Source organism: Myxocyprinus asiaticus, chromosome 6, assembly GCF_019703515.2.
Source record: "Myxocyprinus asiaticus isolate MX2 ecotype Aquarium Trade chromosome 6, UBuf_Myxa_2, whole genome shotgun sequence".
Taxonomy (NCBI): Eukaryota; Metazoa; Chordata; class Actinopteri; order Cypriniformes; family Catostomidae; genus Myxocyprinus; species Myxocyprinus asiaticus.
In genome coordinates, this window is record NC_059349.1 from 50,906,939 (window position 1) to 50,934,554 (window position 27,616).

At 36.6% G+C, this 27,616-nt stretch overlaps 1 protein-coding gene across 3 annotated transcripts; it reads right to left on the reverse strand.

Annotated features, from left to right (window-relative positions):
- Positions 1-180: 180 nt before the first annotated feature.
- On the reverse strand, positions 181-26,809 carry tle2c (TLE family member 2, transcriptional corepressor c). 3 transcript variants are annotated; one of them, XM_051700379.1, is made up of 14 exons: positions 26,444-26,809; positions 21,541-21,641; positions 18,434-18,497; positions 18,121-18,165; positions 15,911-15,973; positions 14,985-15,059; positions 14,418-14,589; positions 12,994-13,010; positions 11,853-11,993; positions 11,578-11,628; positions 8,935-9,096; positions 7,681-7,803; positions 5,245-5,530; positions 181-3,458 (listed from the first exon to the last, which is right to left on the reverse strand). In XM_051700379.1, the coding sequence occupies exons 1-12, from the start codon at positions 26,480-26,482 to the stop codon at positions 7,681-7,683; spliced, it is 1,053 nt and encodes a 350-aa protein (XP_051556339.1). In that variant the 5' UTR covers positions 26,483-26,809; the 3' UTR covers positions 181-3,458; positions 5,245-5,530. The 3 variants fall into 3 exon arrangements, with proteins under 3 accessions (XP_051556339.1, XP_051556338.1, XP_051556341.1); XM_051700378.1 differs by having other exon boundaries at positions 14,418-14,595; positions 26,444-26,796; XM_051700381.1 differs by lacking the exon at positions 7,681-7,803 and having other exon boundaries at positions 14,418-14,595; positions 26,444-26,807.
- Positions 26,810-27,616: the final 807 nt, after the last annotated feature.

A 27,616-nucleotide genomic window follows, 5' to 3' on the forward strand; every position in this document is an offset into this window, starting at 1 on the left:
ATTCTATATTCATATATATATATATATATATATATATATATATACACCCTACAACCATAGCAACACTTCATACATCTCTCAAAATCAATTCATTTAACCGAAACTCTGGCAAACTGTTTCCCACAATAGAAATACTTTGACACTCAAAAACACATGACCTAATAAACACAAACAACAGGAATCATTCCAAGATGTTTAATTTTGGCTTAAGGTATGCTTGACTTTGTACATATGTAAACCAATACTTTTATTATTTATTTATTTATCTTGATTGTGGATATATTTCAGTATACTGCTATAATATAAATATAGCAAATTCAGTGAAATGTAGTTTTGTGTGAGGTTTTGAACTGAAGTTTAATAGTATTGAAAACCGTATGCAAACAAGTGCAAAAAAAAAAAAGATGTTTTTACACAAAGTTTTGCTGGTTGTTAGTGACAAAAGATTTCATGGTTTTTTATATGGTCAGAGGCGGTCTGGGAAGAGAAATTGGTCCTGGATTTGAAATCAAAATCGGGCCCATTTCGGTCCCGTTTTGCGGTCAGCCTACTGGGAAAAGTCCCAGTTCTCTCTATTGCCAGTCCGCCCCTGAATGTGATTACTGAATCACTGAAAGTATTTGCCCCCATCCTGATTTCTTCTGTTTTTGTGTATATCTCATACTAAATTGTTTCAAAATTTCAAACAAAAACTAACATAAAGGCAATTAGAGTAAACACAAAATTCAGTTTTTAAATTATAAAAGTTGTTTATTGAAGCAAAAAAGTTATCCAATACCAACTGGGCCTGTGTGGAAAAATATTTGCCCCCTTAGTTACTAAATCTCCAAATCTATGAAACTGCATTCATAATGGGGTTCAGCTGGACTAGACACACCCAGGTCTGAATACTGCCAGCCCTGTTCAATCAAATCAGCACCTAAACTTTTTCAGCAGCATGAAGCTGGCTAAAAGGTCTCACCCAGTAGCACACTATGCCAAGGTCAAAAGAAATTCCAGAAATTATGAGGGGGAAAAGGTGATTGAAATACATAAGTCTGGGAAGGGTTACAGAGATATTTCAAAGGCTCTGGGACTCCAGAGAACCACAATGAGAGCCATTATCTCCAAATGGAGAAAACTTGCCACAGTTGTCAACCTTCCCAGAAGTGGCCGACCTTCCAAAATTCCTCCAAGAGCACAGCGATGACTCATCTAGGAAGTCACAATAAAGCCAAGGGCAACATATAAGAAACTGATGGCCTCTCTCACATCAACAAAAGGCCATTGTTCATGACTCCACTATCAGAAAGACATTGGCTAAAAATAACATCCATGGAAGAGCAGTGAGGCGGAAACCACTGCTAACCCAGAAGAACATTAAGGCTCATCTGAATTTTGCCAAAGCACACCTTGATGATCCTCAAACCTTTTGGGAGAAAGTTCAGTGGACTGAGTCGAAAGTGGAACTGTTTGGAAGACAGGGGTCCCATTACATCTGCCGTAAATCAAACACAGAATTCCACAAAAAGAACATCATACCTACGGTCAAGCATGGTGGTGGTAGTGTGATGGTGTAGGGATGCTTTGTTGCTTCAGGGCCAGGGCGATATGAAATAATGGAGGGAAACATGAATTCTGCTCTCTACCAGAAAATCCTAAAGGAGAACGTCTGGTCATCAGTCCGTGAGTTGAAGCTCAAGCGCAACTGGATTATGCAGCAAGACAATGATCCAAAGCATAGCAGCAAGTCCACCTCTGAATGGCTCAAAAGAAGCTAAATTAAAGTTTTGGAGTGGCCTAATCAAAGTCCTGACTTGAACCCCATCGAGATGTTGTGGTAGGACCTTAAACAGGCAGTTCATGCTCGAAAACCCTCCAGTGTGGCTGAACTAAAGCAGTTCTGCAAAGACGAGTGTGTCAAAATTCCACCACAGCGTTGTGAAAGACTGATCTCAGTTATCGGAAGCGTTTGGTTGCAGTTGTTGCTGCTAAAGGTGGCAAAACCAGTTATTAAGTTTAGGGGGGCAGTTAGTTTTTCACATGGGTGATATAGGTGTTGGAAAACTTTTTTGCTTCAATTAAAAAAATATATATTTGAAAACTATATTTTGTGTTTACTCAGACTGCCTTTGTTTTATATTATATCTCGTTTGAAGATCTAAAACAATTTAGTATGAAAAAAATACACAAAAACAGACAAAATCAGGATTTACAAGGATGTGTTTGAATGCTTACCAAAAAGCATTTTGGGCTAAATGAACAATGTTTGACCGGCGATATTTCAAAAGAATCTGTCTTACATCAGCCAGATAAAACAGTTTGGCCTCTCCAGCCAGATGATTGCACAACATGGATAAAATTAGTTTATCAGTGATTGATGTCAACTGAGCAGGTTTCACTATTGTGCATTGGCAATATTGCAATCTGACTTATGATTTATGTTAATGGAATTTCGGCATTGTGAAAAAGTTAGTAAATAAACGGTCAGTCCATTATACTTATCTGGACTGGAGATAAAGAATATACCATAATCAGTTTCACATGGAGCAAACAACAGCAATAAAGAACAGAATATTCTGATTAACTGATTTATGTTTTGATCATCTGTTGCCATCTAGTGGTGAAACCAACTGTACATGTAGAGTTCATTGCCTGTCCTTCAAAATGCTGCAAAGCCTGAAACACTTAGTTTTACGCCACATACTATTTTTATTCAACAAATCAAAATACAAAAGTGTTCTGGATGCCGTGCTTAAATACGTAATAATAACCAAACACCTTCTCACTCAGCGACTGTGTACTGATATCACTGCGCAGCACTAACGGTTGTACACATATCAGGAACTATATCTTTTAGCGGAAGGATGGCACTTAACGAATTTACTAAGAAAAATAACGTTATAATGAAAAATTGTGTTTATTTTAAGAGACAGGCTATAGAAGTCATGCTACGTTGTGAAGATACAGTATTCACTCTGCCTTCGTGTCGAACCTAAAACGCCCTTTTTAGCCATAAATGTTTTCGAAAAACACATCACTCCTACCGCATTGCTCCGCCAGTACCGAGTAGCAGCACAAGGTTCTATTGGAAGCGTCATAATGTGGATTTGTGTATCAACCAAAGAAGCCAGTTTTTACAAGCAAAAGCAGGTATACATCAGAGCATTATTTGTCTTTAAATGCTGTAAATTAATACTATGCAAACAAAATTACACATCTGTTCAAGGGTCAGTTTCAGTGAGGGGTAACAAGTAACTCAAGGGTGCTTGAGCCTTTTGAAACAGTAAAAAGCTCTTGTGTGTGAAAACCGTAGTATAACAAGAACAACTTTAATGTGCATGTGTCTAGAAGTTTCCGTGTCTTGTTCTTGAACTCTTTTTGACTTTAGAATCTTTAAAATTGGCAGTAAAATCATTTCAGTCCATTTCTGTGTGGGAGATGATAGGAAGAAACAGTTCTCGCCTCCATTTGTCACACTGAAAGAAAAGAAAAAACTGAATTACACATCAAGAATTTTTTATTTTATTTTTTACATGAGCATTAGCCTTGCTGGATATTATAAGGGAGGGTACTATTTTACATGCATAAGTGATGATTTTGGTTGGATTTCAGTTTAGGGTTATTTCAATGATATTCGTTTTCTTGAAATGACATTTTGATCTTATAGCTATCGCAGTATCTCATGTTTCATATTAGATACAAACTCTCATACATACATCATTTGCATATTTAAAACATTAAAACTGGTAAAGTTACAAAACAAAAAACCACAAAAATGTTGTTTTTTGTGTATTTTAAAATTTCAGTGAGGAAAATGTTAATCTGTAGTAACACAACGTAACGTTTACAATGACCCTAAAGCCCAAAGTATACTTCCGTTTTGATGCAAACTCTTAGCGACTACGTACAGACCAAAACTAGCCTTTTAATATATAGTACTTCATTTGACTGTGCGCACACACAGGCGGATGGTGCATGTACGGTACGACTGCTATGAGACAACGGACTACATGTTTTCAACAGTTTAGACCAATGTATATGTCTTTATATTCCTTCAGACTGGTGTTTTTCAAATGCAGAACTCCTCACACTTGTGCTCTTAACTTGCACATCCACTGTTGTAGTTTTCAGATTCGTCTCCTGTTGTTTAGCAGCGATTATATCTTCTGACGCTTCTTCGTGACAGCAACGGCTCAATTGTGAGTGTTGCCACCTTGTGGACCCACTAATTAGTGCAAATAATTCCAGTCGCATGCGCATACTTCGCGGTTCGAAAAATGGTGCCGCATGTGTTCAGTGCTCGAGCACTCTGTTGATGACTAAATTTGCATCACGCGTCCTGTACACAGACGCCTTGCATTCGCGTCTGACCGAAGCCAACGTCTTTCTAGAAGGTCAGTCCACTGTCGGCCATCTTTGGAACGCTCTCGGGAGGCTATTTCCAGTCATGCCAGTGCGGCTTCTATCTACTTGAATGGGGAAAGACCAAAATCTCATAAATGGTTGCAAGATTACAATCAAAGAACATATTTCAAATCAGCAGTAAAACCTAACAACACTGGAATCATAAATTGTGATTCTTTACCTCAGATTACGCTAAGAACGCAATTTTCCCAGCTTGTATAATTAATGTGCATATGCTTTGTCGAGTTCATTGATAGGCGATGTCTGTATCTAAAATGTGATTGGCTCTTTTACCTGTAAGGAGGGACTTCCTTTCTACATCTGCTGACCGTTGGGCGTTCCAATTTCTCCCATTCATTTTAATAGAAGTGGCCCATCTCTGCTAATTAATCTCTGCTGAAGCATACGTTGGGCTTAAAGTGTATTATTTAGACCCTTAAAAAAAGTCACACTTAAAAATGTCATTGCATTAGATAATAAAATATCAAACCAAGTGGCACCTGCAAACAAATGCTGCTAGACATTTTCTCAGAACTAAATTCACCTTTCTGAGACATTTTTGCAATGACTTTTAACCAACTGGTGTCAAGGTGATTTTTAGTGGATGTATGAAGTCAGCTGCCCTCAAGTTGCCCTTCAACCAGAAATTGTCAAAATACTTTTTATCTTAATTTTGAACAGTAGACTGTTTTATCATTTTAAAATTACAAAACTTATTTTTGTAAAATGTTTTGCTCGACATTTTGTTATCTAATGCAATGACATTCATACATTTTTTAGTGAAGCTGAAATGTCCAAATAATTTTTTGGGCCACTGTAGTTTTGGAATTGTGAGGTACTGTAGGTGTGGCAGTTTACCAGAATATTCAGCTTGCTTTCTAATTTGCTGACAAAGCTGTCAGACAGCTGATTGGCTGATTACTCCCTTTTTGTGGGAACACAGGTGCAGTTTGCTCAGAGTTCGGCTCAAAGGGCCACGAGGATGGATGATGGGCTACTGACAAGGCACCTGATGCCCAGACTCCTGCATTCTGGGGCTGACCCGGCACAATCTGGGACCGGCCCCGTGTGTTCTGGGAAGGGCAGGCTGGGGAGGGGTAGCGGCTGTCTTTCACTAGTCTCACTCCATAGACAGGAGTGGGTCCTGCGAAAGAAACGTGACATAAATGTAAACATGAAGGTATCTCACTAAAATTGAATAGCAGAAATAGAGTGCCACAGCCAGGTTCCTAAAGTAAATATCTCCTGTTTCTTCATTTAGAAACCGATTTTTATTGATAAAGTATGCATAGGAGCTCCAAGACTGTTAAATAATGATATATGGGTCAATGATGTGACACTAATTTTTATTTGTCCGGATCTATTAAAGTATTAAAAATACATAAAAAATGCAATTCACACTAAACAATTACTTGATAACACCTATGATGAACATTTTTCAATTACTGAGTTCAAAGTCGTTTTGACATGTTTTCTGGGGCTTAAAGTAAAAAAATGCCATGTGGTGTAAACGTCTCATTGAAAGCTGAAATCAAAATAATAATAATAATAAAAAACAATTTGGGCATTAGTAATGCAGAATAATCTTTTATTATTATTTCTTTAAAAAAATAAGCAGTGAAACAATTTTGTTTTAAAATATTATTAATATTTGAAAAACTTTTGCCCACCAATTTATAGTCAGTTGGTACCAACATGTAGTTGACATTTTGTTGCCATGTGACAAAAAAAAAAAAAAAAAGAGGGAAGACCTCTTTCATGACTTTGTGTGAAGTAAAAAAAAAAAATTTTTTTATATTTTTATATGAAAAGGCACATTTTGTTCAGGTCATATGGTGTAACCCGAGGAAAACATCATGACATTATTGATTCAGAAATTCAAGATATTGGTAAAAAATATTTTTTACCTTGAAAAATATGTTTGAAAACTTTTTTTTCATTAATGATTAAGTTGTGTATATGTATTCACATACTCACGTGCATTAAAAGTGCAAGGAAAGTATTTTAATACATTTTACTTGATGGTTACACCACACAACATTTTTAGACATTTAATCTTTTTTTTTTTTTTTATTAAATGCCATAAATGTTTTTCAAAAGTTTATGAACCCAACATGGAAACAAAGATTACATTTCTACGAACTTGATGTGAATTTTAAAGTAGATTTTTTTTTTTTTTTTTTTTTGTTATTAACATTTTTATTGATTCCATTCATAAAAAAAACAATAGACACAACATAAAATACGGAATCAGATATATAAATTAAACCCTTCCCCCCGAACATCCCCCCCACCCGACACAAACACGCATTACAGTGGTCTCTTACAATTATAGCAAAAAAAAAAAAAATAAAAAAAATACTTTCAAAAAGCAAGAATGCACATACACATCAAACTAAAAATCAAAAATCCCTCTCCACTGCCCCTCCCTGAGAACCCTCCAAAAAATCCAAATATCCACCCCACTTCCTCTTAAACTTAAACTAGATTTTTAAAAGACTTTTTATTTTTAGCACTTAGGACAACCTTATTTTTCAGTTATCTATGTGCTTCTGTAGAATCAACAAGTCAATTTGATTTTTTAAAATATTGTGTTTAATATTTAAAACATTCCTACACAAAAGAACTACACAACCCATGAATCCTGAAGCATCAAAATCGAGTTGGCTCTTAAACTACTCATATCTATATACATATCTGAATATTTAGCAATAAACATTTAATCAATATAATTTCACACATACAGCCTTTTCTTTTAAAATGTTAAAACAATTTTTACATTTAGATGCTATGTGTGCACAAAGCCATAAGATTACCAGTTTGAGCATGTACAAGCTGACATAAGCAGTGTGCTTTGGGTCATTTAGGAGGATGAAGAAATTTGTAGATGCTTACAGGAACAGAAAGTGATTCCGCAACTTATGATCAACTATAATTATTAGATCAATAACTAGCCTCCTTTGGGAATGGGGTATACATAAGATATAAAGTCAGGTGATCAGCTTATCACCTTGATAGTTTAAAGATAATTTCTGGCAAATGACATCACATAGTTTAACTGCATTTTGGTTCATGGCTTAGAACTCTTTATTAAAGAGTTATTTTAAAAATACTTCCTGAAACAAGGCTGGTTAAAAACTAGGCAGAACTGTTTTTGGAAATTAACGATACGGAGGCAATAGGGATTAAATCAAGTTCAATATTGAAAACTCAACATGTACTAAGGCAAGTGAAAAATGACCCCCCTGCCACCCACGTTTGCAGTAACCAATAAAAGCATGTGTCAGGACTCACCTAGTGTTTGAGAGCGGGAGACGGGCCGCGGGAAGAGGAGGAGAGGGGGCGAGGGGGAGGCGGTGGCGAGCCAGGAGAGAGAGATTCATGAGATGCTGATGGAGAGGGAGATCTCGCTTTCTCCTGAAATGACAGAGGGCCAAAAATCTAAGCCATGTCCAGAACTGCCCAGAAGTACTACTAATACTAAAACAAGTTTCTTAGGAGAGGATTTCCTCCAGACAGGGGCGTGTCCAGATGGGGGGCATGGGGTGGCCCGGGCCCCCTCTAGAATTCGATTGGCCACCCCAGGTGCCACCCAAATTCTAAACTGTGATTGGTCATTTTCCAAGTCGGAGGTGGGCCTTCAATAAAACCAGGTAGAACCTCGCTGGTTTTAAAATCAAGCAGGAAGCAGTGTCAAGAAATGAATGTTATTTGAGTGGACTCGGTGGGAAATACTTCGTACAGTCATCTGAAATAAAATATGGCTTGAACATGCACTGTTCATCGTGCTGCATGTCACATCCATGAGACCGCGACACTGAAGCGCACCCGTGAATCGGGTTTGAGGAAATCAGGTAAGGGACCATTTCAGTAACAACGGTTCCATTCATTCAAAAGATATGATGCCACACTGCCACAAACCTTGTAAACTTTGGCAGGTTCTTTGGCATGTCTCGTAAGAAGCAAAATTACATTGTTTTTGGAGATAAAAAAAAATAGCTTTAATATCAAATTAAGTAAATTAAGTTTTTTTTTAAAGCAACATTTAATTAAATAATCAAGTTAGTCCCAATAAATGGCTATATTGAGTATACAAAACTGAAATCCATGCACATTCCTCATGTGTATATTATAGGCCTATAATAAAATTAAGAAATATCTTAAAGAGACAGTAACCATATTAGCAATGTCCATAACATTTATGCAGTTTTAAGAGACACAACATACATAAAAGTGAAACTTAAAAAAAAAAATAAAAAAAATACATGCATACATATTTGGAGTCTTCTTTGTTTTGCAGTATTACTATTTAATAACAATTAATAAATTATTTAACTAAATACAGTAACATTTGACTATTAAAAATTCCTGAAATATCTTATTATTATCATAATTATTATTATTATTAAATATCAGGGATGATGAGTTATGCTTCATGGCACCCTTGAATGAGTCTGTGCCCCACATGGGCCACCCCAGTCAAAAATGTCTGGACACGCCACTGCACCCAGATGTGTGTGCCAGGTACAGACTGATCCCGTGCCGTACCTGTGTGGGGCTCTTGCAGAGTCCGGGCGAGCGCTGCTGTGAGCGAGGGGAGGATGAGGAGGAGGGGCCTTCTCTGGATGGATTTTTCCAGAGAACCGGAGAGCTGCTCAGTCCGTTTCCATCAGCAGACCTCGGAGAGACTCCTGTGGGTGACGCACTTTTCTGCAACGACAGACAGTCAAAAGCAACATTAACTACAGCCCTGAAAAACAAACTATTTTTAATGGTGTGCTTGCCTTTCGGATCATTTAAAGTCTCCTGGTAAAATTTTGCATTCTTGTTATTTGGATGGAATAAAAACTCGGCAAGCGGTAAAATTCAAATCTCAAAAATCTCACACTTTTCACTTGGTGATCTTTGTGATAGTACGAAGACGTTTTAGTGCCACGTTAAAATAAAATAAAATCTAAGATTTCGAGAATAAAGTTCTAGTATGACAAGAATTAAGTCTAAATATTTTTGAGAGTAATCTCATAACACGCCTTTTACAAGAATAAAGTCAAAAAACTTCAAGAATAAAGTCGTAGCATTATGAGATTAATGCCTGGTATGCTGTTGGTCCTCCTACTCAAAAATTGAGTGCCACCAAAACAGCGCTGACCCACCGAGACATGGACTCTACAAGACCCCTGAAGTTGTCCTGTGTTATCTGGCACCAAGACATTAGCAGCAGATCCTTCAAATCCTGAATGTTGTGAGGTGGAGCTGCCATGGATCGACCTTGTTGGTCCAGCACATCCCATAGATGCTCAATCGGATTGAGATCTGGGGAATTTGGAGGCCAGGGCAACACATTGAACTCTTCATCATGTTCCTCAAACCATTCCCGAACAATGTGTGCAGTGTGTCAGGGTGCATTATAGTGCTGAAAAAGACCAATGCCATCAGGGAATTCCATTGCCATGAAGGGGTGTACCTGGTCTGCAACGATGTTTAGGTAGGTGGCACGTGTCAAATTGACATCCATATGAATGGTCGGACCTACGGTTTCCCAGCAGAACATTGCACAGAGCATCACACTCCCTCCACCAGATCGTCGTCTTCCAACAGTGCATCCTGGTGCCATCACTACCCAGGTAAATGGCACACACGTACATGGCCGTCCACGTAATGTAAAAGAAAACGTGACTCATCAGACCAAGCGGCCAACTTCCACTGCTCCAAGTTCCAGTTCCGACGCTCGCGTGTCCATTGTAGGTGCTTTCAGTGGTGGACAGGCGTCATCATGGACACTCTGACCGGTTTGTGGCTACACAGCCCCATACACGGCAGGGTGCGATGCACTGTGTGTTGTGACACTTTACTCCTGTAACCATCATTGAAGGTTTCTGTGACTTGTGCCACAGTAGGCCTTCTTTCGGTTTGCCCTCGTGCATCGATGAGCCTTGGGTGCCCAACACCCTGTAGCCAGTTTGTGGTTTGTCCCTCGGATCACTGTTAGTAGGTACTCACCGCTCACCAGGAGCACCCCACAAGCCTTGCTGTTTCAGAGATGCTCTGACCCAGTCATCTGGCCATAACAATTTGGCACTTGTCAATGTCACTCAGGTCTTTACTCCTGCCCATTTCTACTGCATTCAACATGTTGACTATGAGAACTGATTGTTCGCTTACCATCTAATCTACCCAGACATTGACATGTGGCCTTGTTAGGAGATGATCAATGTTATTAGCTTCATCTGTGAGTGGTCATAATGTTTTGGCTCATCTGTGTATACAGTATGATGTCATTATATATTTCAGGTTAGAAAACAAATGCTCTAATAACGCCCTAATGAAGGTAAAAAAATAAATAAATAAATGCCTCTGAAAACAACTCCAGGGTGCAAATATTGCCCCCTAATGGAAAAGTTAATTTCTGACACTGATATGAAAATATATTTTACATTTACATTTATGCATTTGGCAGACGCTTTTATCCAAAGCGCATTCAAGGTATACATTTTTATCAGTATTTTTTGTGTATTTATACAATATAATATAATATAATATATATATATATATATATATATATATATATATATATATATATATATATATAAACATGTTTTTTATTCATATTAAAATATGCTTTTTCATTTTAAATTTGAATTTATTTTGGATTCTATATCTATTTAGCATTATAGAATAAAAAAAAAAAGTTTTACATTTTCTGAAGAAAATGTGAGTTGTGCATGCCCTTACAAATCTTTCTGCCATGATCCTAGGGTGTAGTGGGTGGTTGCCAGGGCATTGTGATGCAGTTGCTAAGGTGTGTCTGAGTGGTTTTTAGTGTATTACCGTGTAGGCATTTCTAAAGTGTTCTGTATGGTTGCTTATTGTGCTTATAGTCAAAAGAGCCCAACCCCAAGTCTCTATGATATACTGGTATTCTGCTAATTTAAGAAAAGGGGACGAGCAGTTCGACAACTCCCACCCCCACTTCCTGTTTGAGTAGGAAATACATCAAAACACCAAGAAAAACTGTACTCGTCAAGGCGCTATTATTGCGACTTTAGGTCTAAGGGATTTTATTGTCCACAAGAAAAATCTTTCATGTTTGAAACACAAATGGAATGGGACTATTTATATTCCAAAGTTTAAAACTTTAGACTTCTGTTTGTATCACTCTAATGCAAGAAGGAAATAACAAGATCTTCACACCTCTTTAGTACCATCTCTTCTCAGAGCGTCTTCCTTTTTACTGCCACCCTCCTGTAGGAAACACATTATCACATGATCATTCCTAATCTTTGTACCTCATATGCCTTGGTGTGAGTGAATTCACAAGTTATGATAAGGGATGAAATGATATCACTATAAATGAAGCAATTGTGATTCAATTTAACTGCTCATAGAATCAGAGGCTAAATCATACAGACTCCAGGAGGAAGATCTTTTAAACTCTTCAGACTGTTTTTGATCTCAACTTAAATTACCTGTTGTGTTCGTCCTGTGCCCTTCTGATCTGTGGTGCTCCTCTTACTGTCTGTCTCAGCGTGAGAGGAGGAGGACGGGGTAGGAGGAAGACCGAGTCGCAGCCCTGAAGACCGATGGCCCACTGGAGAGCCGCTACCACTCTGAAATACACAAAACCAGGGTCAGAAATTAACCTCAAGTCCAAAATGCCACCAAAAGTGACAATTATTCCCCTGAAATTCAATATGTGGAATCAAAAAATGCCTTCATAATTGCCTTCAAATTCCACTTCACATCTGATGACTTTATTAAACGTTTGTTCTAGGTGTAGTTAATCATTCTAATTATTTCTGAAGACAATTTGTTTGAAGTTATTTGAAGTTTTTGGCATGTGACATTTTTATACGGTGAAAAATACTCCTGAAATCTATTTTTGGAAGCAAATATTGCCCCTTAATAAAAAAGTAAACTTCTGAACACAACACAAATGCACACAAAATAAACTTACAGATATATACGGCATAAATCTAACATAAACTCATAATGACATGAATTTTGATTCTAAAAACAAAAAAGAAGATTAAAACATAACAGACTCTGCGATGATCAACTATGTCGGCCACAATAAAAACCGTTCAATATTATTTATACAAAATCCTATAAATACATAAATCCAATCCGACATTCAAAATCCAATCTCTACTGCAATCCTTACAGGAAACAAGACTTCATAACAAAGCAATAATATACAACTCACTAATAAACAGTCCAATAGGAGGATAATAACTTACGAAAAACACATCACTCTTGCATGCTGCAATACTGATGTGTTTGAGCGCCATGCACGCCCAAACAGTATCAAAACTCTGCAGATTTCTGCAGAATTGCATCATTCGTAAAAATAAATAAATAAATAAAAAATCATACAAATTCTACATATTCTTCACCCCTTGGATGTTTGTTTATAAAATATTTGGGATGATTGCATGATGCTTTCAGCTATCAATAAGAGTATAATACTCTCAGCTTAATTTAATGCATCTGACTAAGTTTTCAAAATCTTTGCAGAAAATGCCCAAAAAGTCTGGCCATAACCTGAGTTATCAGTAAACATTTATAAAGATCACTAATTCAAATCAGAGAATTAGCTTTAATACTCACCCTGTTTGGGGCTCCATCTACAAACATAAAAAGAGAAACATAAAGATGAACTTACCAAAACATGTTTATCATGTTATCATGAGCATTCACAAAATGTTCATTTAAGTTATTTTCAATCGAATGTCTTTGGATCACACCTGTGGCATGCTGTACTATATGAAAGACAACAAACGTTTGTAAAAAAAAAAAAAAAAAAAAAAAAAATATATATATATATATATATATATATATATATATATATATATATATATTCTCTCATCATTTACTCACCCTCATGCCATTCCAGATGTGTATGACTTTATTTCTTCTGCTGAACACAAACAAAGATTCTGTAGGTCCATATAATGCAAGTGAATGGTGGCCAGAACTTTGAAGGTCAAAAAAGCAAATAAAAGCAGCATATAAGCAAGTGGTTAAATCTATGTCTCCAGAAGTGATATGATAGGTGTGGGTGAGAAACAGATCAATATTTAAGTCCTTTTTTACTATCAATCTCCACTTTCAGTACCACATTCTACTTCTTTTGTTTGCATTCTTTGTGCATATCGCCACCTACTGGGCAGGAAGAAAAATTTATAGGGAATATTGATCTGTTTCTCACCCACCCCTATCATATTGCTTCTGAAGACATGGATTTAACCACTGGAGTCATATGGATAACTTCTATGCTGCCTTTATATGCTTTTTGGACCTTCAAAGTTCTGGCCACTATTCACTTGCATTGTGTGGACCTACAGAGCAGAGATATTCTTCTAAAAATCTTAGTTTGTGTTCTGCAGAAGAAAGAAAGCCATACACATCTGGAATGGCATGAGGGTGAGTAAATGATCAAAGAATTTTCATTTTTGGGTGAACTATCCCTTGAAGAGTCTAAATTGTCCTTTTGAAGTGGAACTATTTTTCTTGGCAGAGAAACTTCTGGTTATGCATTTCCAATGCAATTCCTGTGGGTGGAGTTTGCTCAACGTAAACAGTACTTTATGGATAGTTCCATCATGCTCCTTCTCGGTCTATTTGCACAGATACCATGTGTAAAAAAACCTGTGTTTCTCTTTATAGCTAGTCAGGATTGGTAAGTGATTCTATAACACCAGTCTTATGTTAACACGTGTAATGTTTATGAGTTATGGTAATACTTAATATTATTACTATTATTATAATCATATAGTTTATAACATTTCTAAAATATATTTATTTGCAGTGCTGCATGCTTGCCTGCAAGGCTTGCATTAGCGTAATTACTGGAAGTGCGTTTACCTTTCGTTTATGTCAGCTAAAAATAACTGGAATATTCGTTTTAGCCATAAAAGGTTTTATTTTGATATACATATATAATATTTTGTTAGCATTTATTTACATTTTTAGAAACTTTAAATGTTTACTTGAATTGTTGCATGTGAAATTTCTAAATGATTCTCATGTACCTCTGGAGTCCACAAGCTCTAGGTGAGTGAGGTCATCTTTAGGGACCAGGTGAGGGGAGAACGGAAAGGCTCCAGGTAGAGCCATGAGGCTTGAACCCACTCCCAGCGTCAGTCCTGAGGGGTGTGGTGTCAGAGGATAACCTGATGCGTGATGGGAGAGATGCTGGAACTGCTGTTGCTACAAAAGGAAGAATGACTATAAAGCTACTGTAAAACATGAAATTATTTTATGATACAAATAATGCTTGGATTTTTGGTGCAATTTTAATTATAACTATTCAAAAATCTAATGAGCTGCCTTGCCTTCTGCCTTCTAAGGCAGCATCCTAAATGAAATGGAATACACTAAATAGAGTGTTGCCAAAAATAAGACATCTTAGAAGGCTGCATAATTATGCTCTCTATGTCTTATGTCCAGTACATTAAATCAAATTAAAGTTTATTTAGAACTTATATTGGTCCAAAGTTAAGCTGACTGTAATGACAGGAGGTTTGTCAGACAGTACGGGCTTGTCACTGGTCAGGCTAAAACTTTACTGATATTTGGTTAGGAGGACAAAAACTCACCCCAATAATGGCGTTGAGTTCTGCTATGCTCACATGTTTCGATCGCTCGACTGCTTGGGCGACTTGGTGCTGATGCTGCCCAGATACACACAAATATCAGTGTGCAAACAATCACTTCATAAAAATAGCTAAGAAACTCAACAAAATAATGTGACACAGCAAAAATACAACCCTGCTGATATACTGTACAGTGAGGCCAAAAATCTGACAGCACACTGAAAATGTATTTCAAATCCTATTTAAACCTGAAAATTAACATAGTTTTAAGATTTTGATCAATATGGAAATAAAATATTTTAAATAATTCTGTTTTAATTCTAACACTATTTTTAGGTCACTACTCAAGTAAGCAAACGTGTATAATTGAGCATGTTAAAGCAAACAAGATGCTCTTTAAAAAATCCTCAACTCATGATGGATAACATGATTATCAGGTTTTATTCATGCCAGCTCAAATGCATGCTGTCATTAAAGCAAGACATGTTCATTTTTTTAATTCAAATGTTCGATCAAATTGTTATGCTGATCCAATATTTGTAATGAAAGTATCTGTATTACAAAAATTTGAAATGGAATGGTCCGAGACTTTTGGACTCCACTGTATTAGGTAGTTCCGATATTCAAAGTTCAGAGCCAAACATGCAAAACTCAGCCTGAGGTGTAACCTGTTACATGACAGCAGCTTTTTTGTGAACTCAAAAGGGGTGTTGAAGGGATATTTGCCTCTATGGCAGCGTTCCCTGAGGGCATTACTATTACAAAATAACCAAATCCACTCTGTGTGGCTTATAAAAGAACAGTATGAAATATTTATGGAGAGAAGAGGTGGCCCATTCCAAGCTCTGTGTTGATGATGACCACCTCTGCTGTAAATAATTCAAGTGTAAACAGCAGCTCACAGAGGACGAGTGTGTGTGCTTGCTCACCTCTTGGGACAGCAGTGGAATGATCTGAGAGCATATAGCACTAAGCCGCTTTACAATCTCTGCCTGCAGAAGCACACACAAATACACACAGTGGTAAAACAATATCCCATTACATAATGGTGGTGATACCAAACAAAACAATCCTGGTAAATGCATTGTTATTGATTTGTTGTTTTGACAGACAGACAGATAAACAGACAGATAGATAGATAGACAGATGGAAGTAGAGATGGATGGAAAGACAGACGGGCAGAGAGACAGACAGACAGACAGATGGACAGACGGACAGACAGATAGATAGATGGATTGACGGATGGATAGATAGATGGACAGACAGACAGACAATAGATGGACTATCAGATAGACAGATAGATAGATAGATAGATAGACAGGTGGGCCGACAGATGGACGGACAGACGGATAGATAGACAGACAGACAGGTGGATATACAGACAGACTGGCAGACGGACGGACGGAGAGAAGGAGAGACAGAAAGACAGACGGACGGACAGAATGACAGATAGATAGATAGATAGATAGACGGACAGATGGAGAGATTGACGATAGATAGATAGATAGATAAACAGACAGACAGGAAGATAGACAGACAGACAGACAGACAGAGACTGGCAGATGGACGGGTGGATGATAGACAGATAGATAGACTGACAGACAGACGGGCAGATAGACAGACATACAGACAGACAGACAGATAGACGGGTGGACATACAGACGGATGGATAGACAGATAGACAGACAGACAGGCGGACAGACAGACAGACGGACAGATGGAGAGAAGGAGAGACAGACAGATAGACAGACGGACAGACAGATGGAAAGATGGATAGATAGATAGACAGACGGAAAGAGGGACGGACGAACGGGGAGACAGACAAGACAGAAAGACAGATAGATGGATAGATAGATAGATAGACAGACAGGTGGACGATAGACAGATAGATAGACAGACAGACGGACGGATGGACAGAGAGATGGACGGGCAGATAGACAGACAGACAGATAGACAGACAGGTGGATGATAGACGGATAGACAGACAGACAGACGGACAGATGGACAGAGAGATGGACGGGCAGATAGACAAACAGATAGATAGATAGATAGACAGATCGATGGATGGATGGCAGATAGATAGATAGACAGACAGAGAGACAGGCAGACGGACAGACAGATCGATGGATGGACGGCAGATAGATAGACTGACAGACAGACAGACAGGCAGATAGATGGATGGACGGCAGACAGACAGACAGACAGACAGGCAGGCAGACAGACAGACACACATGGGCACACACTCTGACCCACATACACACTCAAATCCAGGCATTTCCAACAGATGGCCTGGAAAGCGAGGAAAGAACCGAGGGTCTTATCTGGATTAGCCCACTCTAGCGTGTGCGCCCGTGTGTGTGTTAGCTCATATCGAGTAGTCCCGCTTAAAACCAGCTTCACAGTAAATACACAACAAACACTGAATCCAGCACATGCGATATACATCTACCCTCAGAAACACTGACAAATGAAAATAAAGAAACAATGATTTATATTAAAAGTACTTGTGGGAAAATACAAGTTCCTGCTCTAAATTGTATGAGCCACGTTTGAAAGTGTTGTAAAACTGACAATATATGCACACCTGTGACCACACATTATATTAATGTGCCAAGTCTACATACAATATTCACACTATCATTTACAGTTGTCCTAACAAACTATTTTACTTGGTGGACGAATTATTTACTGTGATTATTATCCTTAATAAATTTGTAGAATTATTGAACATCGTTTTCTTTTATCATATTGCTGTTGCGGCTAAAAGCCACTAAAGGTGTTAAAACCCTCTATAAACCCCCTTAACCATGGTAAAATTACTGTAACTCACAGCCTCTTGTATTGCAATAATCCTCTCTGATGTCAATGTAACGCCTAAAATCAAATGTTAAAGGTTTAATCTCAGGAACTGAAGACTTACTACAGTCAAAATCCTCCTCTATCACCATTGTACCCTTGATCGTGTAGTTTCAGTGTGACTGTCCCTACAATTAGTGTTTTGTACATCTAGCGCAATCTTAATCAAACCCATAATACCCCCAGACAAAGACACCTCATTGCACAAAGCTCATTACACACAGATCCCGCTGATCTGTCAAGAAATCAGACTGAAAATGACAAATCAGCTTCTGTGAATTACCTGTTTCTGCATTTCAATGTTCAATCCGTAAGACATTTCATAATACTGTGGAGGGAAATGCAGACAGCTCAATTAAATTCAAATTCCATTGCATAAATCACAGTTACATTCACTTAAATTACAGAAATGTTTTACATATATTACCCAAAACAATTGTCTTTCATATTATTCTGTGAGGACCATTATCCTTAATAGTTTTTGTGTCTCATTTGGCAATAGTTGTTGGGGGGGGGGGGTAATGCTTGCGCCCCTTTAACCCCGTACTGTGCACGTCAGTGGCTGGTTATGTCGCTACAGTAGGTGTCACTCTTACCATGACATAATGCCTGTGCATCTCTGTTTTCTCACTCGCCAATTTCTCACATTCCAACTTTAGACTGAAAAACAGAAAAGGACAAACCGTGAGTTCTTCTCAGGAGGTCATATGACATGTGTCCTCATACAGCTCAAACAGGGATGCTAAAATATCGACCCTTCCAGCGCGAGACTGAAAAGCCAATGACTGCTTTATTTCAACTATGTGGTTACATTTTATAGTAAACTTTGATATTCAGAAAAATATCACATGTTATAATGTACAATGATGTTTACTACTCATTTAGTTCTAAAGAAAGATATTCAGTAGCTTTCATAATTGCTGCTAATGAGACTATCTGGATTAGGCTAACTGGATAGCTGGCTAATAGTCTGTATCAGCTAATACAAGCGTTTCTAGTCGCTCAAGTGATTTTAGAGCATTAGAGTTTGATAATCTCATCAGCTTTGCACAGGTAATCCAATGCGGAGTTCCATTCAACTTGGAAAGTTGGAATTTCCTGCTAATTTCAAATGTTTTTTAGAATAGAGGTTTTTAGCGATTAATTAGTAAAACAAGGTTTGTTGACAAGATTACTAGAAGAGACTTTCATATTTTGTTCTACAACATAAATTAAGCACAGTCATACCTTCAATGTGAATTTTGAGCAAGTTGCTTTGTGCAACTTTAACTGATATTTGATTCGTCAATCATATAAATTCAAACCTGATCTCATGGAAATTGCGTGACGGTGGCAATATTTTTGCCAAATAATTTTACGTGGTTCATTCCACATATCGAGGCAGTTCCGAGGTTAAATGTCCACTGTGTGGCGCTAAAAGAGAGTTAAATTTTCTCCTAAACAGATGAGGTTAAGGCTAACACTCTATCAAGTTTTAAATCAACAAAACCTACCACCCTACCCTAAACCTTAAACCATAGAGACAGAAAAAGAAATGTCAGACGAAAGACACAATTGCTGAAGCAACCACGTCATTTTGTGGTGCTTTTATGACACTTTCGGTTCACGCGTCGACTCGCCTGCTCTTCAGGACCCCATCCTTTGCAACTGTAAGTGAGTTTTTGCGCAATTTAACCACGCCTGAATAAACATGAAAAATTTAGTTGCTTTTGTAATGCAAACATTAAAATGTATTGCCTTACAAGTCATGTTTTATAGTAAAAGTGTTCTGATGTCATAAAATGTCATAAGATATTCCAAGTTCAATACAAGTTAAGCTCAATCGACAGCATTTGTGGTATAATACTGATTACCCAAAAAATTATTTTGATTTACCCATCCTTTTCTTTAAAAAAAGCACAAATCTTGGTTCCAGTGAGGCACTTACAATGGAAGTCAATGGAGGCCAATCCGTAAACATTAAAATACTCACTGTTTCAAAAGTATAGCCACAAGACATAAACAATATGCATGTTAACATGATTTTAGTGTGGAAAAATTACATACTAACCTTTTATGTGTAAATGTAAAGCCAATTTTCCAACTTTGTTGCCATGACGATATAATGTCAACAAACCCTAAATCTCGAAAATGACGATTTAAACAACTTTACAGCTTATATAACATAAGTTATATAACAAAAGAATTCATGTAAGTGCTTTGGTAAAATTATAAGCTTCACAATTTTAAGCCTTTAAAACCTCCAAAAATTGACCCCATTCACTTCCATTGTAAGTGTCTCACTGGAACTTCGATTGTTTGCTTTTTTTTTTTTAAAGAAAAGGAGGGATGTCAAAATTATTTTTTGTGATATTCAACAGTATGCCACAAATGTTGAGCTAAACTTGCATTGAACCCAGAATATTCCTTCAAATATATTCAAGTTTTATTAATTTAATTTAAAGATTACTCGGTTCAGTTTGATGGAAATATGTTATGAAATTAAAATGCGTAAATCTTAGAAATAGGCAAATAAAAACATAATACTTTTTTTGAGTATAAATAAACAAAAATATTGAACAAAAAGTAGATGCGATTATAGAAAATGCAGTAGCGAACATATAGGGTGAATATCATTGTAGCTTTTTTATCATTGCTTTATTTTTAGGTTCTATCTTAGCTTTAGTTTTTTACTTTATCAAAAGCTATTTTGAATCACCATAAAATCTGGTTATTTGGGAAATAATAATTTGTGCATGGCCTAATAGAGTGCAACAGTCTGGTTCAGAAAGTAAAAATCGCATTCATTTATCCAATAGACTAACTGATTTTAACGATAACTTATAAATGTTTAAAGACAGACCTACCGTGAGCTACGAGGTTGTTCATCGAAGGTATATGCTTCCGTTGAAGCCATTCGTCTGCATTATTTCAACTTTATTGTTTAAAAATCGTGTTTGATAGTGGAATTCATGGTAAACAACTACATTACCCATGGTACAGCAGAGAAAAATCCACCAATCAGAGAACCGCCGCCAACGAAGCCTGCAAATGTGCCTCGAAGCGACCACGCGCTCCCATGACGCACTGCGATGTAATTGAGTCGGTCTCCCTTCACCCTTAAACTACGTGTATATATATATATATATATATATATATATATATATATATATATATATATATATGTATTTGTACATATCGGAATATTTTGCAATAAACTTAAAATATGTTGCTTTTATACTTATAATCGACAAACTAAAACATATCTTTTTATAAATTTCCATCTTTTTTTACTCAATGACATCATTCACATTGCTTCATATTTCGTGCCCTCATGAAAGACGGTAAGTACACAGTCTTATACCTTTGTCTTTATGTCCGATTTCATATATTTTTTGCCTCAAAACAAAGTTTGTACTGTTGTGAATCACCTCAAAGCTGGTTGCTTTGGTTGATGGCTTACAACTCTTTTAAGGAGGATTTTATGAAAAGCCTATGCAAAACATGAGTGGGAAAAATACTTCCGGAACCTATTCAGCTGAATAAGTGTGTGGGTATTGTTGCGCTCTATTAACTCATTATACATGATAAACATACAGTATTACATTCAATTTGATTTTTACAGAGCAGTTGAGGTTATATTTGGAGTGCTTGTGTATATTATGAGTACCAATGTGAATTTTGGAATAAATCCTAAGATGAAATCATGGTTCTGGTTTTGTACCTGTGGTATTGGGCCTGGAAGAGCTGGAATTCTTCTTTTATGTGGTCCAGAGTTTCCAGCACTGTAAATTTCACGCCGGCGTGGCCAGAAACCAGCGGAGCCTGAAACACAACATATGACCAGTGAATCATCATTAGTGTAAATAAAAGAACATTTTGTGAAACAGATACAATATATAACTAAAGCTAAACATTTAAAAAATTATTTTCCAGGAAGTTGGGAATATACACTGTTGAATCTCTGACACACACAGATGGGAGAATGACCATTCACTGCAAGAGTAAAGAGACACTATACAGTCCGCCAATTTACAATGTTGTCAACTTCATCTAAAACACGAGACTGGCCGCATGGACATATTTAATATTCACCTTGATATGACCCCTGATAGAAGCCAGACCATCACCTAACATCACTTCTTATTAACTTTGAGAACATTTTTACAAACATACAAAGAACAAGGAAAGAAAAATGCAAAAGCAAAATGCCAAGGAGGAAAATGAATACAAGGAAGAATGATATTTAATCATTTTCATTTGTATACACCAATATATTCTATTTACTTACAGCTAATTTTACTAAAACATTTTAGTACTTGAAAAGCGCCACATGGAGTGAACTTTGAGTGATGATGCAAATGAATGAATCAGAGTTATGTATTAATTCACTAAAATGGACACTTTGAACTGTTCCAACAGAAATGTATACATCTAAGCCAACTGTTACACTATAACACATCAGACTCAACACTCTCATACTTGAAAACTGAGACAAGGAGGGAACATGAAATCAGTCTTTAGGAAACTTATTGGCTATTAAAATCATTCTGACAGTCCTCGTTTTTTTTTCTATTCCCAACAAAGCCATTGTGAATATATCATAAATATTCTATATATCAGCCAACACTACATGTGCACTATACATTCATATTAGGAGTGCATGATACAAAATCTGTGTGCCGATACCGATAACCGATTATTTAGAACTAAATCTGCCGATATCGATAGTTTGGTGGTTCTGCTTTTTTAATGTTACCTTATTTTAAATCAATGATGATTACACAACTACGAAAGAAATTTAAATAATAACCTTATTCTCTATGTCTCTACGTGCATTTTTTTTTTCTCTCAGATGTAAACAAAACACTGAAACAAAATGCACATTATCAACTTACACAAACTGAATTCTAAATTCCTGAATGCAGTAAATAAACAAATAGACAATGTCCGATAGCGCAGATAATTGCTTTAAACAACTGATGCCGATGTTTGGTGCATCTATATATATATACACATATAGTGGTTTTCATATAGGCCAAAATATAGACGCACATGCATGAATAAAGAGCAGCTATCCCGAGGACTCAAAGAAACAAGAGGGCGTTGTACCCAAAACAGCGTGACAGAGTCATGAATTGTCACACAGACCGTTCCCGTAACAGCAGCCCTGAAAGAACGCAGTCATCTATCTCACACTGTTTACTGTGCAGGGCATTTTCAGATGAGAAATAGAGTGGGAGGAGGGGAAGGGAAAATCACAGATCCGTGAATAACTGAAGACTGCTGAAATATTCAGCACATGTGGCACAAATACAAGAGCCATTGCAGCCATGTGTGTGCAAGCGACATATGAACCTGCTGTGTTTCCAATCAATGCTTCCTGCACGGACTGCTGCGGCTGGCAAAAACAGTGACTGTTTGGAGGGGAAATACAAGCACATCTGTTCAGAGCAAACGTCTCATTCCAGAAATAGTGTACATCAGTGCTGATGAGCAGACTGTTAAGGCCTCGATACACAATACTGCTCTGATGAGAATTGACACCATGCATTACCGTTCCAACACACACACACACACACACACACACACACACACACCACTGCAGCTTGTGTAGTTATGTATTTATGCAAGAATGGGCCTTTGAGAGGTGTTAAATTGACATGCCGTGTGTGTGCTAAGAGTAAAGACTGTTAGTATGTGTTAAAGAGATTTGATCATTAACACCATTACCGTAACGACAGTAAATCCAGCACAGATGGTGAAAGACACAGGGATGTATAAACACAATACGCATTTATATGCTGACAACACTTTCTCACACATGCCACTGCTTACTGTTTGAGGCTTTTGTTTACACCTGGTATTCAAAGGGTTCATAAACTTTTCCTTAATCTTTTGACATATAGCCTAAGCTAAACTACCTTCTCAATCTAACTATTTAGATTTAAAATGTATGTTAATGCATTGATGAAATTGAAGTATTTGACATACTAAGGATTAATATTTTTATTATTTAATTTTATATATCTAAAATATTATAAAATAAATATTATATTATATATATATAAAATACAATTAATATATGCAATAATGTATGAAATGTAAGAATTTGACAAACTAAGGATTAATATTTTATAAATACATAAAATATTATAAAATAAATATAATAATAAAATACATATAATATATAATTAATATAGCACCTATAATAATAGATTAGATTTATATATACACAATAAAACATAAAAAAACTGTCTTTCTATATTTTTTATTTTATATCAATTTCTTATTCTTATTATATTATATATAGATAATACACATTATTTTACATTTATTTATTTATATATAAATTAATAAATAAATAAACTTTATATTTATGTATATAAAATAGATCTTTTTAAGTATACAGGAAAAAATTAAGTAAAATCAAAAATTCTAAATTCTAATCACCAGTTAATGTTTTAAAAAACATTTAAAAAATAAATTAAAAAAATAAAAAAATGTACAAAATTTTGCAGATTAGGTGCAGCTTTAACAGAAAATAACATTTAGAGCAACAACAAAAAAAAAATTCAAATTCTCGGCTGACCACGTAATTTTAGAGTGATTTTTATATATACAAACCAACTAATACCACTAAACATCACAGAATTCATCACATTTCTAATACTTTATGTAATGTTTGTGCTGTTGTTTTCCTACAAAAAATGATGTCACTTCCTGGCGGAAGATATATCCTCGAGGATATACACTATGTGCTGTGTTTGGAATAGTATACTAATCTTACAATTTCTGCCATATCTTTAAAGTAGTATGATGAGTAGTAAGCTTGTAGTCTTTTCCTAACTTAGCCGTGGATATTACAAAAGACTAACAGCATTGCAATAGATACTGAGGGCAATTGATTGCCAAATTAAATTATATGTTGTTTAAAACATGTTCAATCAGACAAAGTAAATAAAATTAAGGAACACCTGGAATATTTCTAAATAAAATAAAAAAGTCATTTCTTCATATAGCACCTAGAACCATGGCAAAAATGGCAACATCCAATCAAACTAAAGTAGTGAAGTGATTTCAAATGAACTTCTATGTTCACTTAATTCTTTACAGTTGTGACTTAATATTTTATCCATTACATTGACACATATATAATAGGGACATCAAAATGTACCGCAAAGTAGGAATGACAGGTGTACACAGAGCCTGAGATTTCAGATCTCAGATCACATGGCGGGGGGTTTGAAAGCAGACACAAGCTGCCCACTGGATTCAGATCATCAGAGACCCAGCAGGCAGCAACAAAACACATACACTCATTATGTTATTACCACATCCTGTCTACTAAACACACAGACATAAACAACACACAAACCATATTTACACACTGTCATAAGGTCATGCATTATGTACACTAAAATTCTTCACATTAAAGCTGATGCATGTTACCACAGAACTGGGGCTCCGTGGGCCTGTAATAACATGCCATCATTTGCAAAGGTAGCTTTGATGTGTGGCTCAGTGTGTCTGTGTGTGGTATCGTGTTGCCCAGTGATGGTGATGGAACATGACATTTGCAGTGGAGAGTGGGGCGGCCTGGATCCATATGCAGCAACATGCAGCAGTAACACGAACAAACCATTCATTCACCCATCTGTCCACCACACAGTGCAAACTCAACACACAAATCTCTCTCTCTCTCTCTATTCATGAATTTCCTTCTACTCATTTCAGTTATGAATAATTCCCTTTTTCTCTTCCTCCTCTTTTGTACATGCTGATCATACTTATCTCTCTTTCTCTCAATCCAAGTGCTAAACTGGCATTAATGTTTGTCAAACAATACTGCCAAAGCTTCACTACAAACATCAATAACAGTTGTAAAACAGAGAGAACCCCAATAATAAATCTACAAAAATATATCTATAATTAATAAACAAGAACAAATTACTTTTACAATTGTATATATTGATAATAAATATAATTATATATTATAAATAATAATATAATTATAAATAATATATAAAAATAATTTTATAATACAAAAACATATGTTATTAATAATATTTTTTACATTTGAATAAATATTTAAAAATATATCTATATAGTATACATATGTCTATAATGTTTTATATATTATTATATTATATTTGATATATGTTAAATTCACATTTACATATATAAATTAGATCCAAGTTAAATATACCAAAAAGTATAGTAAAATAACAACAAAATAATAATAATAATAATAATAATAATCTCTCTACTGTATTGTGGACACAGAAGAAGAAGAAAAAAAAAAAAGAAAAAAAATACATTTAAGAGATCTGTTTAACCAGTCTCTCTCTCTCTCTCTCTCTCTCTCTCTCTCTCTCTCTCTACGTGTGCACGGTCATGTACATTTTGGTGACCGTAATAGGACTCCAGGCGCCTATGCATAAATCACTGACCCCATAACGCTGTAATTAACTCTTTGTCGTGATCTCAACCCCGTCCCTAACGCCAAACATAATGCACATTAAAACGGGCCGCCGCGCCGAACTCAACGATCCTCTGGAACCCGAGCACACCAAACTGCGCTCCGCTGGTCACCGTGATCTGAAAAGTTCATGACGCTGCTGTACCTGAGGTCTTCCATGCGGATACATGATTTTGGAGGTCATCCACGGGGCTCTCGATGGTCAAGACCGAATCCGGAATCACCATCCGACACCGAAACCCGCGTGCGCTGCGTAAATCCAGATCTCTTTCCTCCGCTTTGCGCGCTCCAACCGTTTTCAAGGTCCAAAAGAATTCGAATGTATTCGATTAGAAAGTTCAAAAACGCACTATTAGCCTGGATCAAACGATTTTTTTCTTTATGACGCACAGTTACGCCGAGCTACAATGTAACAAGATCATCCTGTTCTGCGCGCGTGCACATGGAGCGCGCGTCGGAGATCAGAGGAGCATAAACAGCGCTGACCCGCGCGCACACGATCGCATTGGGAAGTCTGATTCATTTTAGCGAATCGGTTCGTTCGAACGAACAAAGTGATTCACTTTTTTCAGTCTTCCTACCAAAATATACCATGGTAACCAGTAGTTTCTGCCTAAAAACCATTCTACACGTATTGTTATTACCCTGATAGCACACGTACATCACCCAGACATCTATTTGATGTGTGTGTGTTTACATCCGGAAGACGTTTTTTTTTTTTTTTACTTCAACAAGACATGTCAATAATTAGGTTATGTCTCGGACGTCCATAAGACATTCAGCATATGTCTTTGAGACGTTTCTGATTGAGAATGTTTGTAAATGTGATCTTTTTAAGATGTTTAGCAGATATTAGTTAGATTGTGATGTTTTTCAGATTAAAAGATCTACAACAGACCTCTCTGAGATGTACATGAGCTATACCTGGGTACAGTACCACCATCATCAAAAAGAACGTTCCTAGAACGTTAGGAATTGGTTCACAAAAAAATAAATAAATAAATAACCAAACGGAAACCATATGCTAACGTCTGGGGAATGTTCTGTGTTTGCTGGGTTACAAGACTTTGCGAATAGTTTTGAACGAATCACTGGCAAAAAACAATTTAGCATAGTTATTCTATTGCGAATAAGACGCTACATGTGTAACGGTAGCCTGCTGGTATGTGCTGTGCAGTGTGTAAACCTCACTCCCCTGGCCTCAAGAGGCGCACTAGCGACTGACGCTGAGGGTTGTAGCCTTTAAGGCCCAGGTATACTTCCGTTCCGTCTCACGCATAGTTGTGTGCGCACATCTTTGAGAGTATACCTCACGCAG